This window comes from Sardina pilchardus, chromosome 9 (genome assembly GCF_963854185.1).
Source record: "Sardina pilchardus chromosome 9, fSarPil1.1, whole genome shotgun sequence".
Classification (NCBI taxonomy): domain Eukaryota; kingdom Metazoa; phylum Chordata; class Actinopteri; order Clupeiformes; family Clupeidae; genus Sardina; species Sardina pilchardus.
Genome location: NC_085002.1, coordinates 18,970,325 through 18,989,871, shown reverse-complemented (window position 1 = coordinate 18,989,871; position 19,547 = coordinate 18,970,325). Strand labels below are relative to the sequence as shown.

At 40.2% G+C, this 19,547-nt stretch overlaps 3 protein-coding genes across 6 annotated transcripts; 1 reads left to right on the top strand and 2 right to left on the bottom strand.

Moving 5' to 3' along the window:
- Nucleotides 1–6: 6 nt before the first annotated feature.
- On the bottom strand, nucleotides 7–4,459 carry dram2b (DNA-damage regulated autophagy modulator 2b). Its single transcript, XM_062546142.1, has 8 exons — nucleotides 4,279–4,459; nucleotides 3,597–3,763; nucleotides 3,192–3,259; nucleotides 2,724–2,866; nucleotides 2,463–2,640; nucleotides 1,907–1,989; nucleotides 1,560–1,652; nucleotides 7–1,388 (listed from the first exon to the last, which is right to left on the bottom strand). Exons 2-8 carry the CDS (start codon nucleotides 3,725–3,727, stop codon nucleotides 1,266–1,268), a joined length of 819 nt encoding a protein of 272 aa, XP_062402126.1. The 5' UTR covers nucleotides 3,728–3,763; nucleotides 4,279–4,459; the 3' UTR covers nucleotides 7–1,265.
- A 757-nt stretch (nucleotides 4,460–5,216) lies between these two features.
- On the top strand, nucleotides 5,217–8,429 carry LOC134092347 (synaptonemal complex protein 3-like). 2 transcript variants are annotated; one of them, XM_062545144.1, is made up of 9 exons: nucleotides 5,217–5,322; nucleotides 5,533–5,645; nucleotides 6,189–6,252; nucleotides 6,343–6,377; nucleotides 6,498–6,615; nucleotides 6,780–6,879; nucleotides 6,973–7,071; nucleotides 7,871–7,975; nucleotides 8,308–8,429. In XM_062545144.1, the coding sequence occupies exons 2-9, from the start codon at nucleotides 5,612–5,614 to the stop codon at nucleotides 8,359–8,361; spliced, it is 609 nt and encodes a 202-aa protein (XP_062401128.1). In that variant the 5' UTR covers nucleotides 5,217–5,322; nucleotides 5,533–5,611; the 3' UTR covers nucleotides 8,362–8,429. The 2 variants fall into 2 exon arrangements, with proteins under 2 accessions (XP_062401128.1, XP_062401129.1); XM_062545145.1 differs by having other exon boundaries at nucleotides 5,217–5,352.
- A 429-nt stretch (nucleotides 8,430–8,858) lies between these two features.
- Nucleotides 8,859–19,392, bottom strand: cept1b (choline/ethanolamine phosphotransferase 1b). 3 transcript variants are annotated; one of them, XM_062546138.1, is made up of 10 exons: nucleotides 19,203–19,392; nucleotides 18,052–18,155; nucleotides 17,398–17,875; nucleotides 14,796–14,943; nucleotides 14,454–14,595; nucleotides 13,949–14,033; nucleotides 12,967–13,098; nucleotides 12,706–12,864; nucleotides 12,434–12,559; nucleotides 8,859–12,048 (listed from the first exon to the last, which is right to left on the bottom strand). In XM_062546138.1, the coding sequence occupies exons 3-10, from the start codon at nucleotides 17,794–17,796 to the stop codon at nucleotides 11,932–11,934; spliced, it is 1,308 nt and encodes a 435-aa protein (XP_062402122.1). In that variant the 5' UTR covers nucleotides 17,797–17,875; nucleotides 18,052–18,155; nucleotides 19,203–19,392; the 3' UTR covers nucleotides 8,859–11,931. The 3 variants fall into 3 exon arrangements, with proteins under 3 accessions (XP_062402122.1, XP_062402121.1, XP_062402124.1); XM_062546137.1 differs by lacking the exon at nucleotides 13,949–14,033 and adding an exon at nucleotides 13,419–13,503; XM_062546140.1 differs by lacking the exons at nucleotides 13,949–14,033; nucleotides 18,052–18,155 and adding an exon at nucleotides 13,419–13,503.
- Nucleotides 19,393–19,547: the final 155 nt, after the last annotated feature.

Sequence of the window (19,547 nt, the reverse complement as noted above, 5' to 3'; positions counted from 1 at the left end):
AGTAAATGCTTTTGTTTGTGTCCTTTATTGTAAAAATGTGGAAAGATGACTACTGAACTGAAATGCACAGTATTGTATTGTATTAACAGAATGTATGATCACTGGTTACGCTCCAAATAAACCAATTCTACAGTAGTAAAGTAGTTTCTAGTAGCAAAATATACTATTGACATAAATGGATCTTCTGAAATGGCAGTATTTGATACATCATCATGGGTTGATACCCACCATGCCTAATGTCTTAGTAAATACCAATAATGTGGAATAAGAAGTGCAGTAGGTGGCTCCCCACTTCCACATCAACAATAATAGTACAATTTCACAGGAAGTGAGAAGACGAGCCCCAATATCCCTCATATCTTTTATGTCTTCTTTTGTATTAAGTGTTTTGATGCAAATAATTGAATAGAAGTATAAACAGCTCAATGCAATGGGGTAAAAACCAGAGTACTGATGGCAACAGGCTCTCCATGTTTTCAAACAATGTCCCTAGTTCTGAGAAACCGTTGAAGGTTGGTACACTTGTCTTGTGAGATTATTGTGAACTGGCAGTGTGCAGTGAGATCATGAGCAATGACTTTACATTATTCATCACAGTTACATGCTCACTTTGACCTATTCCTCGGGCATTAGGCTTCTTTCAACATGTCCTCTTCTGCAACTCATTACATTCCAGACCTCTTTGTAAACATAGCAACGCCAGTCCTTACACATAACAGTATGGCTTTAGTGCCCCCTGCAGTTCGTCAACAGATTTAAAAGTGTGAAAGAACCAGCAAAGACAAAAAAAAAAAAAAAATGCAACAAATAATCCTTCATTTGCGTTAATACTGCGAAAGCACGACCAGTTCCCCATTCTTAAGTGTGACATAATTTATGTCAGTATCTGATGCTTTTTCTCAGAATAATCTGAACATCTTCTGGTATGACATATGACATGTCATAACATAAATAATCTCAGCGTTATTTGGGTGTTAGTGTTGGATCTCTTCATATAACTCAGAGAGTGGACACCTTATGACACTGGAGCAGGGCTTTTTTTAGTTCAGAAGCTAGAAGCTTAGAGCTCAAGCAATAGCAGAAAGCAGGCCAGATTCCCCTGTTAGACCGAATCTCACAGCAGAAAGATGAAACCAATTTTTTACCAAACTCAATTCATCCAACTCAGGCCCTCTCTTCAGAGCATCTGAACAGGAACACTCCATTGTGGAGCATACACATGAGTTCCAGTCCGGTTGCCAGGGAGATGGTTGTGTTGTTCTTCTCTAGATGCTGCCGGCGAGCAGGGGGGAGTCTTCTCCTGGACTCAGAGGCCCGATGACGCCGTAGTGCGTTGACTCATACAGGTGACTACTATGAAGCGTGGCCTCTGCTCTCAGGTTGATTTTCTATCACAATTCAATGTTATGCAGAAGTTAAGGTAAGTGAGGCTCTGATGCATACATTCGGTAATACATAAACTGAAGCAGATCATGGGTAAATACAGTCTTGTGAAATAGAGGGCAGGGGAGATGGGAATAAAGAAAAAGGGGAGGAAAGGTGGTGAATGAGGCTCTTACTTGGAAGTCCCTGATGTAGGTGAAGAAGAAGCAGACAAAGGAGAAGGCCAGAGACCACTCAGAGATGGTGCTGATAAGATGAGCGGTGTAGCCCTGCCACACAAAAAAACAAGCACAACATAGCTTCTTGAATATTCTTGAAATAAAAACATTTTACAGATTGTATCTAGGTCAAGGTGTGCCTTTGTTGTTTATTTTGTCCTATCTTTGTTTTTATTGACCACAACTGTCGACCAGTCTTAAAATGGATATGAAACTGAGAAGGTTTTGCTGAACTTCCTCTATTCATGAAGGTAAAGAGTTTTGACTCGCACTCAACTTGCAAACTTGTCACTCTTAAACCTTACCGTTTCTCCTGGGATCCAGTGTAGTTTCTTTGACAAGTCCATCCCAGGCAAGCTGCTGTACATGATCATGGATGACACAAACACTGAAGAAGCACCAGGTTAAGGAGCACTCTGCTATAGCAGACAGATTACAGACATTACAGAGAGAACCACTCAAACACCATGTGGGACTGAAAATGCAGAGAGACCGCAGAGGTTGGAGCAAATTTAGCATCCAGCAGATGAGGAAGTGAAAAAGTGAAACAGTAACATACAAACATGGATTTTAATGACTGAATACAGCCTCTGCATTCACACTTCAAAAGGTATGTGAAAGATTGTCCTTTGCCACTAACCTTACCCTGGACAACTGGCATTCTCCAATATTGCATGCAATTGTCAATATTCCAGCATCTACACTGATTTATCACGTGAATTCTGCTGTAGAGTAATTAGCAACCAATTAGATCTAATCAGATCAGACAGGCAGACAGATGAATAAATAGGTAAGATAGACAGATAGAAAGATAATTCTCCCCATGGGATATTTAAGGGTTAAAAGTTAGAGGAAGGATACTGCTGATGATGCTGACGTGACTCCAGATTGCGATACTGAGGCGAACCCAGAACATGCTTTTGCTGTGAACATGCGGCTGCATCCGATAGGACACGCCGGCCTGCACCAAGATGTACAGCGCTCCAACACCAAAGGTCATCACCGCCCCAACAATGTGTATGGAGAAGAGGGTTGTTTTCTGTAAAGAAACAGACCATGAGAATGCAGAAGTGAGGGAAAACAACTGTCCCAAGTCACATGATTCTGTGAATGTTGTCCTACCTGAAAGTTCCCCACGACACACATGCCCAAGGAGCTGGTCCAGCCAAGAATGATACCCAGCAGGTTCAGCTGATGGACTCTGGTCTCTCCCTGGTCCGTTAGCGCCTGGACCTGTTTATACCGCACATAAGTGGTGGCGATACCTGTAGTGTTATCAAACCATGACACGCCGTGTGAGAGATCTGAGAAAGATTAGCCTTTTGAGTCACACATATTCACCATATAACCTTCCAAAAGGAGACCATACAGACTTTTGTTGGCCAGGAGATTTTATGTATATAGTTATACAATGTCCGTAAGTTTATACTTGATTGGAATGTATTAGCAGCCACAACAAAAACAAAAAATACCATTCAGTCATCTAACTGTACCTGACATGTCCAAACATGACATTTAAACAAACTTTATGGACATATATTAACATACAGAGAGAGAGAGAGAGAGAGAAAGACACACTAGCTACTTTACCAAGGAATGCAGAGATGTTGAGCATTATCCCAAACACACATCTTTCAGGAGCTTCAGACCCAGTATCACTTCAGAGGTAACATAAAGATAAAAATACAAATAAAAATCATTTTTCATTTTTTTCATTCATCAATCATTTTTTTTTTTTTTGTACTGAAAAAAATAAACATCTTTGTACACAGGAATGCCAGTTTGCCATCAAATATCTACAAGCACCTTTCTGCCTCTGAAATTCAGCAACCAGAAGGTCATTCAGTTTCCACATGAAACATTTGCATGGATTTTACTATATTAGCCTACAACATCAGTCATTGTATGGGATCAATGACATTATCAACACTGGTCATCATTGGTACCACAACACATGACACATCGACTAAGCAAAAGTATGTTCAGTCCTCTTACCTTATATATGGCACAAGGGGGTCAACATGCTTCAGCAACACAGCAGTGATGTAGGCGAAGGCAAACGTGGCAGCAGTCCAAATCACCAGAGCCACGGGTAATATGCACATGCCCTGCTGGAACCACCACATTGCTGGGTATTGGTGCGGCTGTAACCTGCTGAAAGACTGTAAGAGAGGGAGAATATTGAACAACGACACATGAGGTTATGTGGGTTTAGGAATAGGAATTGTAGACAGTGTTACGTGTAGTTCTAGCATCGGACAGAGTTCCTGTTTCTCAAGAAAATGAAACTTAGCGGATTGAGTTGCAGAGATTGGTTCCACGGAATACGAGTGATTGTACAGAAACATGCTAGGCAAAATGTTAAAAAAAAAAATACTTATTTTTTACATTACGAAAGCAAGGCTACACACAAGAGACAGCTAATCAGTTTATTTAACGAAGCTGTCCAATTAGATTACCTCGTGTTTTAGGCACAACTCTGGAGTCAAGCCAAAATCAATGTTACATCTCCAAATTCACAATAGCCTATTTGTGTCAAAGTGAAAACAACATTAAAGGTAAACAGATCGATAAATGCAAATGAAATCGTTAATCGTAACGCTGCATTAACTTGACTGATATGGAGAGCGTCTGCGACATTAGCAGCCTGGCTAAAAAGAGTGGTAGCCTAGCTTACCTCTCAAAGTTTCCTTCCTAGTGGTGTCACGTCATTTTAAGGAAGGTCGACGGTCATTTACATCCCGTCATGATAGTAGGCTATATGCCTATGTGCAAAAAGACGACCAATATAGTCTTAAACAGAATGCCGTTTCCAATAATTAAAAGTACATGACACAAGGAAGTCAGCCTCACAACAAGCCGACAATGATTGTACTTCCTGTTTTTTTCTCGTAAGAGTACCCGGATCCTGATCCTCGGCAAGTTTCTATGGTAAATTTACGGGCCCTCTGCTTTATCCTCAAACTTTTTTTACCCTCAAACTTTTTTCATTATAACACAATAAAAACGTTTTGCTTTTTTTTTTTTTTTTTTTTTTTTAAAACACCTCATTCTGAATTGATCTCTTTGAACTGTGTTGCAGTGCATAGCAAACCGACTGATGGAGATTTAAGATGATCGTGCATGTTTGAAAGACCGTATTTCAACCTACCTATTACATTGTTCAGAAAAAATACTGGAAGGAGACACAACACGTTTCCTTTCCATGGTAATTGACACTTCTTTAAACCTTGATTGCTGTAAAAACTAGACCTGTTCATCAAGATAGATGTTCCAGAGACTACCACGAGATGGCGTGAGTATTCAGAGTAGCGCCCGGGCGACGTTAGTTCAGGGCATTTTAGGTCTATGGCAAAGCCATATGGTCTATGGATGGTATGAGTAGCAGTTGTACACAATTTCATAGTTGGATGTACCAACCCCAAAAGAGAGGTAACACAAGTGCAGCCCTTTTCTGCCTAGCTGTTGCTATCTGCTTGAGAGGACCAATGTTTTTACTGGATTTTAAGCGGAGGGGGTTGAAGTCGAGCGATTCAAATAAAATCCTCGGGCTGAAATGCGTTTGTCGCGTGCAAGTTTTTCAGAACAAGGAGGCAGGTGAAGTGTGACCACCACATTCTCTGGTGAGACTTAACATTACCAACGTTCATTTCAAGTTCAACACCACACTGCAAAAAGTGTTTCCTGTTGCCCTACACACCGGTGGCAATTAACTGAATAAGTAAGTGGAGATTGTATCTGCCGAAAAGAGGTAATGTGTTTGTTAAATTCATCCATAATGAGCTGTTATAGCTAGCTAATGTTAGCTAGTAATAACGTTCTCTATCCAACCTCCCTGCTTGAGTGACGCTAACATGACAACAAAATATCCTGAAATATACCCTACTATCAAGTTACATATATTTTAATAATTTGATTTATTACATTTCAGTTTCTGTGGGAAACCATTGAGGATCTCTTGTCTTGACTATTCTGTCCTGACATTATACAAGAATAAGTAGCAAGCACAGATGGCTTCAAAGAGACCTCACTTGGAAAAAAATGGTAAGTTTAGCCTAAAGAAGCTAACAGCTAGCTGCTATCCTCTATGCTGCTATCAATATCAAAACAAGTCGCACAATTATAGGTTTTCAGACAGTGTGAATCTTACTCTTAAGTCTTAACATTAATTCATCTTTATCCATCTCACTCATCTACTCAATGACAAAGCAAAAGGAAAAAAAATGTCCACCTGTGCGCGAATTCAGTAGACATTACCAGATCTCACAGATGGTGTGGTGGTCTTTTTAGTAAAGTCTTTTTAGTAAAGTGATCAAAGTCTTCTGATGTATGGGTAGCATTGAACAGATGTGGAGAAGTGTACAAGACAGTTTCTGAAGCATTTGAAGTGCACAGCATATCACAAAATGTGTACAACTCAAACTGGTCTTTCTGTACATGTATATGTCAATATTTATCAATTACAATATCCTTAGGCTTACAACCATTTCTTGATACCTATATTAACACTGGTTCTACCTTGAAGACATAACAGTGAAGTTAAACATAAACACATTAAGTAACATTTTGTTTGATTTGATTATCCAGATGACACCACAGCAGCAAGCAAAAGGAGTAGACAGTTGATGTCAAATGAAGATTTTTTGCCAGGGTAAGGGCTGTCCGTAAATGCATTTGATTCCACTACATGTCAACACAGTGTTTTGTATAGCCTAATTCTGTCTACTAAAATCACCAACAGGGAGAACTTCAGGACCATGATAGATCAGTTTGGAGGTACAGTACATAAGACAACTCAAGTAGTTAAATTTCATTGAGCGATACTCCTTATTTGCATTTGTTGTTACTGTATTTTTTGGAAATAATTGCTAGACTACAATATTATGTTTCTCACAGCAAATGTAAACCAAGCCTTCCTGGCTAAGAAGAAACAACTTCATGCCTTCACCAGTTCTTCACTGAAAACCAGCAACCAGAAGATGGTGCAATTGTGGCAGAACCAACAGAGAGAGAGGTCAGATTGCTTGTCCTAATGTGAGACTTGAATATGTGGTTTAACTGGTGGCTTTCTCTGTAACGACGTCAAAATTGTATTTTATAAAAAACACTTCACACAGTCAATAAAAAGTAAAACAAACAAAAAAATTTTTTTAAAAAATCCTGACTGCTGTCTTCAAGGGGTCAGCTGACAAAAGACTACACCTCCCAGTTCAATGCTGTGTTTCAGCAGTGGAAGACTGATGTGCAAAAGTCAAAAGAAATGGATGAGAAACTTGTGGTAGGTTAAGTGGGTCTCCATTGCTTGCTTTCACCATCTTCTGAGCATACGAGTGGTAAGGAATCTGACCATGTAATGCGTTGCTCCTATCAGAACATGTTCCAGCATCAGCAGAATATGTTTCAGCACATGAGAGCAGCACAAGGACAGAGACTGAAGACACTGAAGCATCTTATGGATCAGTATATACAGGTAACTAATCACCACACAATGTGGGTTATGACAGTTTTAAGGGTTTTGCCACATTTTATCTCTTCATTAATTGTAGCCTGCAGTTGCCTTCCCTGTTCTTCTGACTTGTCAGACAACTGTTAAGACATTGGCTCTCAATTCGAGGACCACATTTGCAACAGCCTATTATTGTGTTTTTGTTAAAAACAACAACAAAACCCGGATGTAAAAGTTTTATAGCATACTGTACCTGTATCATTTTGGATGAGTTGAATATAATTGTAGGTGAAATCCAACACTGAGTAACTGAAAGGAAACGCCATGTTACAACAGGTGTCAGCCCTAATGATGTGTTAAATAGTAGTGTTCTAACAAGCAGTAGTATCCAGTCGAGGTAATCGACCTTTTCCGCCACGCCCATTTTAGAAATTTATTTTCTTCTGCCTTGTGCTCAACTTTCTGGTCGGCTAGTTCCGTCTAGTTAGCTTCATTACATGGATAACATGGCAGAAGAGGATGGAGAGGCTAACTTGGGAGGAAAATAAGCTATTTACTATGTAGCTAATGCTATACCATGTTCAGGTAACACAGGTAACACGGTCAGTCTATAGGTGCCTCTCATGGAAAGTTTATACGTCCTCCCTCGCTCCTCGGGCCTCGATCCTCACTGATCTACATAAAGAAAGATAGACGAAGGGATAGACTATCGTTGTTGCCGCCCATCATTCTTTATGTAGATCAGTGAGGATCGAGGCCCGAGGAGCGAGGCTTCACATGAGAGGCACCCAATGTTGTCAGCTTGTGGTGTTCATGTTGGTAGAGCCTGCAAGAAGTGGAGAAAACACACAGTGAGGAGCAGGGAGTCCTCCTGACTGATCTACGCCAGGAGATGTCAGCCTACCAGAAAAATATGCTTATAGTCACTGTGAGTAGCAACATGTAAACAAAAATGTACCCCGACCTCAAAGGTGCAATACTTGACCAGGATTGGTAGCACATTCGGCCAAATTCAGTGCAGTTCTCCTCTCATTCTTGTCGGTGCAACGTGTGTTCTTTAGTGGGTTATACAGTATAAGTTTGAACCATATACTATTCCAGCACATCAGCACATTGTGACAGGAGGGGTGTAATTTCAATGATTTTTCAGCCAACAAGGATCATTAGGATCAATGACTGCAACTTAAATACATACAGAAATAAGATAAAAAATAATGTTTGCATTTGTGTGTGTGTGTGTGTGGTGTCTGTGATAAACAGCAAAAACAGGAGATGGCATCTGTACGCAAGTCCTTGCAGTCCATGCTGATGTGATGTCCTTGGGAAACTACTCTATATTTAAATTGAATTTAGGAAGATTTAATGTATGATGTATGTTGTATGTATGTATTTGTATTTATTTATTTATTCATTTGTATTTATTTATTGATTCATTTATTTGAGAAAAGTAAAGAGTTTCAGAAGAAACAAATGTCTGAGTGGTTTGTAATATCACAAAATGACTTTATCTAGTGTGAAGAGAACCAGCACATCAGTTGATGTGAATTTGACTAATGTGTTTTGTGTTAGTTTTAACACACAATGGGCCAGAGCTTGGTGGCGATATAGACAGTGGGACGCTACGTGAAGGCAGGGGTTCTGAAATGGGCGAGACCTCTATGGTGACGTGAAATTTAATAAACCAGTGCCATGCTACCAGTGTTCAGTTCTGATCTATCTTTCTGTTGTTTCTTAACTTCGGCTTGTATCTGCCCACTTTGTGCGTTTTGACTGCTGGTATTTTTATCCAACAAATGAAATGAAACCAGGTGTTTATCATAAATATAGCTATCTTTATTTTTACAGGTGCTTTTTTATTCCAAAATGAGAGAACAGCAACTCTTACAAACCAATAGAGACAGAGAAGTCAGCTTGCCATATTTCGCCAGAAACAATCAGCACACAATGTAAATGTTCTTTTAAAAGGAAAAGCTGTACACAGAAGTAGTTATCATTGCCCTGCCATAAACCTGACAGGCTTTAGAAGAACACCTACACATTCTGTGATGTTGCCATGTTTTTGATTGAGTTAAAGACACTACAGCAGGCCATAACGTATGTGAAACAGCCTACACATTTCGACCACTCAAAAAACAGCCTCACTTTTATGTACAACTTTACTTCCTTACAGAATATTTGGCCTCCATAAACAGAATATATTACGACTATGACATAAGTGTTAGCCCATTCAGTAGTTGCCTGTGCTAACAGATATTATTTCATAATTCATCTAATGAATTTAAAATGTATCGTTAAACCCCTCAAAGAAAATAAAAAGCTAAAAAAACAAATTAACAGACACAGATGATGGGCAAGCATGGCATGCAAAACACAAATTAAGAAATTCTATAAAGAAGGTTTAGCTGGTTAATGCCATTTCAGTGAAATGACCATACTCCATGGACTTTTGTCCAAAAAAAAAAAAAAAACACCCACGTTTCATGGTGGGCGACTGCTTGTGATGGTAGTGATAAACGTGTAGGCTAGTTTTCCAAGATATTCAGGGTACATGTCTGTAACAGGCATATTTTTTTTCCTCCATCAGTTTGATCAACCTAACATTCATACTTTCATCAATAAGATACACACCATAGGCATTATATGGATGAGGCAGAAAAGTATGCTCACAAACAGATTCAACAGGGCCGGTAGCAGCATTTGCAAATAAACAGGAAGAACTGCATTGTAATGTAATGGATAGATTGTCACATGTCTGTCTGTTCCTCTTATCTGTGGGTTCATGCAAACACGGATAAGCATTTTAGAGTATACCTGAGCTTGGCCATCTAGAAATAAACTGAAAAGGTGGGGGAGAAATCAAGCAATTTCTCAGTACCGACAGGAGTAATAACAAGCTTGATAGGTATGAACTTGAAACGAAAACCCAAGATGTCAGGATAATTCAGAACTACATTTAAGGCAACAGTTATAATAAGCATTGCTCATGTTTAAGCACTGACCTATAAGCAACAATACAGAAAAACAGAACAAAACAACAAAACAAATCTGTGCCCAGACACACATCTCTCAGTTCCATTACAAGAGTATATCATAATTAGTCCTGCCAATATGACATCACGTATGGTTCTATGGTTCAAAACAAGAGAAAAGCCACACCATTAGACTCTGGAGCACTTGTTAGTATATTTTCTGTCTAAGCAATGTGCGTATGCAACGATTATTAATACAAGACATCGACACGTAGGGCATAGCTACTGTAATTTTACCTTCCCTTCCACTTACAATTCTAGTATGTGCCAAAGAGTTTCTTTTCTTGCGGAACAGTGGACGAGAATGCTACAAGCAGCATGTTTTACATGTTATGAAATAAAACGAATAACAGATGTCGGGCTTGCACTAGAAAGTAATAATGCACATAACATGCAGAATCAGAGACAGGACAAATGTGAGGTGATCAGAGCGGCATGCTGGGTCATCAGTGCATACTGTTGTATATATATTTTTAAATCTCCTCATACACACACACACACACTCACTATCTGGTCATCTTTACTACTGTTTTCAACAACAACAAAAATGTTCCCATCAGCAAAACTGATATGAGTGAGAAACCAAATTAATTTTGTTCTTAAATAAATTAGTAAATTTAGCAAAATAACACACTGCTACTTTATTTGAACTTAGCATTTTAGGCAGGAAGCAGCAGTGCAACATGAATCGTGTCAGGCACGCAAAGCAAAAGTTTCTTTTTTTAAAGAAAAAAAAGAGGGGGAAAGCAATAAATATAAGAAAAGGGATACATTTGATGCAGCAGGGGTAACAAAGAAACAAATAAATTGCATACAGTATAATGGAATATAACTGAATATCAAGTCCAGAGCAGCACTGATTAACAATAATGAATGCAATACACTGCAACATCTTGTATGTTTCACAGGGAAGGGCAGTTTGATTATATTTACATAATATGTCTACATTTTAATTGTGATGACTTGTCACTGCCATAAATGTGAAGTGTATGCAGCAACTGTTGCAGAAACTACATTAACATCCCGTAAATGACAAAATGCAACACAACACAAGTGTGATACACCAACTATTCAAATGGATTTCCAAATAATACTTCTCAAACCCACGACACAAGTGAAATACACATTGCCTGGTGTGAAAAACTTAAATTTCAAAGATATCACAACTGGCACAAAACAGTTGTTCATCAAAAGGGAAATACATTTCCCTCTGTAAACCCCAGTTGCTATCTAGTCTTCAATGGGCAAATTCTTAATATTTCCATCAAGTGGCATTTAAATGATATGGAAGTGAAGACTGTTATTTTTTTTTATGTACACTGACATTTCTCTGCAATTGTTTAAGTGATCTACTGTAAGTCAATGTAATTTGATTTAACATTCATACCCTCAGTTAAGGTAAAACAGCTTCAAAAGAAGGCCAGTGAACCTATAATTGTTTCAGTTGTTCAAGCCTGGGTGATTATATAGCAGATAATGGTTAGAATTGAATAAAATAGCACCTAGTACTGACAGTTCCTTACTATAAATGTACACTGTCCAGCTGCTCTATCAATTTACTCTGTCCCACATTTAGAGATCTAAAGGGCACATTAATCTGATTTAAATTACATCTTTTTGGTTAATGTGTTTTGTGATACGAGTGAGAAATCAGCAGATCAGTAACACAGGATGCACTTTTACAGTGATGGAAGAAATAAATTATACATCTAACAAAATCCTCCTGGGAAAGACCTTATTGGTAATTCGCATTAGCGGTGCCTAGTACTCCTAGTACCCGGTCCTGGACAAAAAGAAAGCCAAACAGAGCAATAGAAACACGTGAACTCTTCGTATAGCTGGCAGTGGAGATAGATCACTGAATAGGTGCCGTGGTCAGTGGCTTGATTTTGAAGACAAAGATGTGAAGGTGGGAGGCAATCTGATTGCAAACACTGACACAGTAACGCACCAGATCGAAGAATGAGAGAATCTGCCAAATGGAGATGAAAACGCACCAGTTTGTCTTTTGATTTCCAAAACATGAAAGATTTCATTAAGAATGACAAACTCTTGCTACTTAAAAGATAGAGCTCTGTAAACATCTTTAAGATAAGGACATGTATAAGCTCTTTCACATGAAGAATTGTTATAAATACAGCAATGCCTACATCTGAACACTGAGAATGACAGTAGTAGCTAAATAGCAAATAATAGCTGTTTTCCCCCAAATCCCTATGCATTATAAAAAAACCCAGCCAGTTTATGATCACTACTTCAAACTCCCTAGTCCCTGGAAAAGCGCCCATTTTGGAGAAAAAACTGAAACTTTGAATGTGCCTCAAAAGAATTGCAAACAGGAGTGATTATTAACTTACCAGGGCGATCCAAAGCACCAGGTATTCATCAATAAAACTGTTGAAATACTGGTCCAAGAACAGTAGCCCAGGGCCAAGAAATGCTACGTCATGAAGATGCATTTCACTTTTTGTCATATGAGCAACCTACCACAGAAAGAAAGAAACAGTTGACTACACTCTGCTCACTTCAAGCATTTTATACTTACTGAGACAATAATAAACAGTATGTGATTTTTAGGTTATTTTAGTTCATAATAAACATTCTCAAATATCTAAGGAGGTAAACTTACCACTAGTTTGTTAGTGATCTTGGCAGACACAAAGCCAAATGCCAATATATACAGACATGGGTGTTTTTCAAAAAGCTGAATAGCTGACTTTTTATAGATCATCATAGCCAAGATTATAACAGAACCTATGTGAAGGACAGGGGAGAGGACACTTGTTCCCTACAACAAACACAAAACAAGATCACACTGGTCATCACACTGCAAGTAGAAATCCAACATATGAGTAAAACATCAGGAAATGTCAAGTGAAAGATTACTTACCGCTATTGTGGATCCATTTTTGCCCACACCTCCAGTAAATATAACCCGGAAGTAATTAGTACAGGAAAAGATAACCCCTATGAATGTACATATGGCAGGAACTATTTTCATTTCAATGTTAATTATAGGGATCTGTGAAAGGGAATGAGATGGGGGATCAGAGACACATTCACATCACAGTTACAGTACAACTGAATGGACATATATCCCAGTTCAATAATTTAACACATTTAGCTTTAAGAGGGCAAAAACAGAAAAGAAAATCAAGCAACATTGTTATCCACCAACAATGTAGACATTATTTTGCTCACTACAAGCAATAAAAGTTAAGTCGTATCATTAGCATGCTATCTCTAAATGGCTAAATCAGCAATCCAAAAGCACCTATGACAAAAATCAGAACAAATTTCCTCAGAACATGTCAGAGTTAGTGAGAAAGAGCACAGAATTACCGGAGACTGCCAAAAAGCGGATCCTCCAATGGCAGCCAGCAAATACATGATAATAATGAAGATTTGCACTTCAGTCACATCAATGCTGAGCGGGGTATAAAGAGCAGAGGGGATTGAGAGCATGGATTAGAACAGTAATTAACTCTGTCCACAAACACACAGCTGCCCCATACTCTGGTCAAACACAGACTGGAGCATCCATTTGTAACTCTACACCATTAGACCGGCTCTTCCATTCCAGCACTTCAGCCAGCCACTCCAATCACAACATCACCCAGCCAAATCTTACGAACTTCAAATACACATTAATTTAAGACTAACGAATTAAACATCAGTACTTAAGCACAGTGCTGGTTGTGATCACAGAGTAGAGGGTTTTTTTTTTTTTTAAAAAGTGATTTGAGAAATTTGCTTTTGTGCCATGCAGAGCAACAATCTGTGTTGGACAGAATAGGCTGATTTGCCTGCTACTACTTGTTAAGCAGCCCAAGGGGGTGGCAAACGGCATCACAAAGGCGCTGAAGTTTTACCGTAATGTTCCAAAACCTGGGGCCAACAATGGCTGTGAACATCTGCAACAAGGCTAGACTGATCTGTGCCTCTGTTACATCAAATCTGGCCAGTGCATAAAAGAGACTGAATCAGACCGGAACACTCTCCCAAAACATTGTTTGTTTAACTGGGTGAGTGGGAGTAGAAGTCAGTATATCAAACTGGACATCTTAAGCCCAGCTTAATAAGTATTTTGCCTCTTGACACAAGATGCAATGCATTACACTGAATAATGTATTCGTTTTCCAAAACACACCCACCTCCTCCAATTCCTGAGCGGTTCACAATGTTTTCAGATAGAGAAACCCTTCATTTTTTTTTTCAGTTTTAAGGCAAGTTACACAATAGCTATTTACATAACAGACTTTATGTGTATGATCCACATACCAATAGGTATACGTTTTAAACCCTTATTTATATAACGCATTAATGTATTATGTATACATAAATGCATTCCTTGAGCCCCCCAGTGTTCACACTCACATGCCAAAACGCAGGGTACCGGAGACGTAGGTTTGCCAGTGGGCACAGTAAAACATGAACATGCCCGCAAAGCAGCAGAAGAACATCCAGTCGGGGTTCGTGCCCAGCTGCACAGCGATGCTGGTGCCCAGGACGACAAACACTGGAAGAGAGGGCAGAGCAAGAGATTATTACCGTGGTGGTGACCATCACAGGGCTACAGTAGTCCTACACACACCTATAGGATTCATTAGATGCACCCATCCTAATCACTTATTGGAGGTCTACAGTAGTCCCACACACCGATAGGATCCCATTAGACGGTAGCAACAGTGGGCAGTATCCAGCATAGCAGCAGCCTACCTGTGGACAGGGAGTCACAGCCATGATCAAAAAGCTCTCCCAGTGGTGAACTGCTGTTAGTGCGCCTGGCCTGCTTTCCATCAATGGCATCCAGCGACTGGTAAATAAACAGGCCCACGGCACAGAGCAGATATGCCCACAGTGGCGCCTTAAGGAAAATAAGAATCATTAGTAAGCACACCCTGCTGGGAACCGATATGACTGCTGTGATTTCTATGCGACATAATCAGTTTTACTGCATGATTAATACAAATGATATGAATAGATTAGATTCTGTGTGCTTCCTAACAAAGGAACAAGGAAGCACATCCGAGCAATTGTAAAGTTACCCATTTAAGATATTGAGCAACACAATGGCTTTGTCCTTGACCATGTTAATTGTTATTCATATTTCTTCATATAACTAATAGTTGCCATCTGTTTTGACAAGGAGTAAACCCCCCGTTATGCAAGATCTTTAAAAGAGCTACACAAATATGAAACATGCGGCTCCTCATTAACAAGAGCGTGTTCCTGAGCAACCGCTGAAGCAGGCCAAGATATTCAATCTGCTATGACGTCAAATCCTCTGTGCAACAGAAAAGAAGGATGCTTACTATGTTTACTAGCATTTCCAGTATGTACTGAACTAGACACAGAGCTTTTCTTGAGAAAATCTTTAAAAAGTATACATAAACAAATGAGTAGTCATAATGTATGCTTTATCAGTCACTGATCACAGTCTTGATATGCAATAAGTCTATTTTGGGAACTGTACTTAAAGATAACCTTTGTCCTATAAACCTTTAGGGCACTGCTTCCCCTAAAGCTGTCAGCTGGAAACTGGCATAATCTTCACAGACAGTGATCTTTTTGCAATCTTCTCCTTATGCCAAAGTAATTTGCCCCACTCCCCTTTGTTTCACCTACCCCATTTCAAAGCCTCCAACAATTGGTCTCTTCTCATTAATGCCCTGTGGGATATCTAGCTGACTGATTGTTTTAATCAACAAGCAATGTCTTGAGATTTTATAGCAGACGGGAACCAACCTGAGTTAGCACAAATACTCTTATGTTGCATAAGGCTTAATCTCTGCAGACTTAAGTGCTGCAGAGCAGCCAAGTACTGCATTCTTGGAAACTGGAGAACTTTTGCTTTGCTCTCTCTCACTTATGTGCCTGAGTTACCTCAACCTTTGTCCTACAGAGGAAATGTGAGGGGCGTATGACATAGAGATGGGGTTATTTTTAGAGGAAAAACAACAGATGCGAGTAAAAGTTTCATGTCTTCATTCTAGGTCGGCTGGCTCTGTAGACCTCATTTGACATAGTAGGCAAAACTTGAAGAACACACATGGAGAGGTGAACCCTTCTTAAGGTCAAACCCTGCCAGCTTGGCAAAACTGACTCCATGCGTCCCTGGCAAAGACATTATAAGAACCATTACTGCAGGACCTCGGGGGCAAACGATATCATACAGAACATGATGTCCTGATCACTTGCAGATTAACCGCAGTTCCAGATACTTTTCTCAACCTAGTGCTCCTTCCAAATGATCGCTAACAGAATATATGCCAGTTGTTCACTTGTTGTGCTGTTAAAAGTTAACCTTAGATTTTTTTAGATGGGGAAAGCCTGCAAGCCTAATGCTTGAAATATGCTATAACGTGCATGTTAAGTGTTCTCCACTCGTGTAGTATATTACATGATAGGACATGCTTGCGCTGGGCCAACAGTATCAGATGTAGACTATGTTTGCAACCTGAGAGGGGGGACCACGCGGTATGTGTCCAGAAAAGAAAGCCTGAGGTATTTTGGAGGCTCTATCCCCGCCACAGCAGAGTAAACAAAGTGGCGGATAAAAAACTGTCACCACACATCATTTGTTCAGTAAAAGAACAAATAAATCAATTCAGTTTTGCTTTGCACAAACACATTAAGAAGTTCAGAGCAAGCTGAAATTTGAAATTTGAACTTTCTAAATGTTGAAAGGGGCTTCACATTAATACAGCAAAGAGGATAACTACAACTTATGCACCCATCCTAATCACTTATTGAAGGTAGGTCCTACAAGCTATGTGGTACAGCCTATTGAGCACAATGGCGGATTTTCATGAACAGCATGATTTTTTTTATATATTTGGATAATCTCATACAATCAATGTTGATCACATGTCTACATGAGGAAGGGCTTTTATTCAATAGCTATTTTGACCTTAAAATTAAAAATGAAATTAAATGTTGTTTTATGCCAAACTAGTTAGCACCAGAGTTGAATTTCAGTGTAAAACAGAGGGCCTAATAACTGCTATTCCTGCTGATCATTTGGTCTGCTAGTTGTCATCATGTACAGTAGTAGTAGACTAACCAATACAAATAGCAACAATTTCCCATTCAGTTTCAGCTCAAAAAGACTCACTTTAAAAAAAAAAAAAAAGCAGGATCCTTCCTACATGAAAAAAAGGGTTTCTTATAACTTAGAACATGACAAATTACCCTTTATAATAATATGCCAAGTGAGACCATTAAGAGACCAACTGAAAACCTCTTGATGCCTTAACCGAGACATCATTTTCCCCTTGCATAATGTGCTACAACATGCTTCCTGGGAACTTTGGCCTACCTGTTCAGTGGCAGTGGGGCAGTAATAGACTAGCACCAGGGTGGTGAAGACATTGGTGGCCAGGCCCACGATGGTGATGAGGTTGGGTGCGATCCAGGCGGGCATGCAGCACACCAGCCACTCCCAGTAGCGCTGCATGATGGGCTCCAGCAGGGAGCGGCCGGAGCTGCTGTAGCGGTGCTCCTCCAGCCGCTTGAGCTGGTGGCGGGAGAGCGGCGGGGACGGCAGCTCCACCAGCCGGCGCAGGGCGCTGGGAGCCAGCCAGCACGAGGCGTCCATGCCTTGCTGCTGGTGCAGATAATGATGCTGATGGAGCGACGTCAGCGGCGGCTCCCGGTCACGCTCCCGTCCCCCACGCCGACCCCGCATCCCAGCCCCGGCCCCCGCCTGCCCACTCATGGCCCTGCTATGCTGCTCTGCCTGAGCCTGCCACCTCCCGATGCTCCAGTTGGGGATCCACAGTGGGGCCCGCGACCACCTGCAGCACAGTAAGCAGGACACAGGCATAAGATATTCGGCACTGTAACATGTGGAATGTACGTAGAAGATGCTGTTAGATCGTTGACATGTTTTTGACAGCTGGCAGAGCGATGAAATCTGCTGTTGTTACAGACAGCCTTGATTGTTTACCCCTGAGTTAACACGGAGCTTTACCTGTTCTCCCACTTCTGAGTTACACAACTCTGTGCCACACCCCTACAGACACGCTTCACAGAAGGACTGGATGGATCTTCACTGAGATAATCACCACCTACCTCCTGCAAATGACAGGTGCCAATATCAATAGACGCTGATTATTAGGCTATAACAGGACTGACAGGTGCTGTGATGTAGAACACAATGATGACCCAGCAGTTGTAACTACTATGATGAGTAGACAATGATCTCTCTGGAGTGAGCAAATATGGCTGTACTGTTTGCCATGGTAGTGAGAACACCTAAGTCCTTGACTTATAATTATGAATACAGCCACAATTCATACGAACCCTTTCAAGTTAAGACCAGGTTACATTTGACAGTCAAAATCTCAATGGTCAATTCAGCAAATATGCGTGTATGAATATCAAGCCAATTCTCAATCTGGTGACGTGGCTTCATCTTTTGAATCATGGAGGCTTTGGTATCCTCCTGGCCATGTCATGAATTTAAAATTCAAGAGCATCCAATTGGGTTGTTCACTTACACTAAAAACAACAGACCATGACTAAGGTAGCTATGCTATACAAACAACCATCGGTAGGTCAATGTACAGCTATCTTGGGTAATTATAACATAGACAATGTAAAATACAATACCGTATGTAGCTAGCTAGATTACACCGTTATCAACACTCCGAGCAAGAAGCAGCTGTTAATCACTCCTTGATTAACTCTCAAATGGCAACCTTATAGTCACTGTCATGCAGCACAGCTCATTTGTTTCTGATACATTGTACAGACACAGTTATAGACCATGACCACAAAGTCGACCTGCACATTTGACTAAACGGATAGCTAGGCTGCAGTATTCACATATAACGCACATATTTACAGGCTAACTATTAAGTAAATTAGCTATGCTAGCTAGCCTACCTAGCAAGCTAGCTAGCTATCTCACAGAGGAACCCTTGAAAGCCAGCTAGAAACTTCCTCCTTCATAACACTGCAATGAATGTATTTTTTATTCAGCTAATGATCGTGTGTTGCACACGTATCCGACATGTAACATGTATAATCCCTTCCTTCTTGAAAAGTTAGCTGCGCTTGCTAAATCTACGGCAACATAGTCCTTCCCCGGTACGACAACAGAGTCCTGCTGTCACTGACCTGACAAAATGTAAAGAACTGCACTCCAAAACGATTGGACAGTCGATGTATACAGAGAAATAGCCGGTAACTCCTCGATTAGGTATATTCCGCAGGGTTGGTTTGAGACATGGGCAGATGGAAAAGCCCAAATCATACACCAAGGTTGGGATCAACAACACATCGACATCGCAGTAGCATTCGCTACCTTAGTTCGAAGAACACCGGTCACTTCCGTCGCAGTTGAAGACCTGAGGGCGATGGTCTTCTGCTTTGATTCATGGGCGTCATGTATGCGCACATTTTAGTCGGATTTCTAATGTTAGAGTAGTTGCAATTCAGCCTGCGGCTTGACGTTGCAAGACG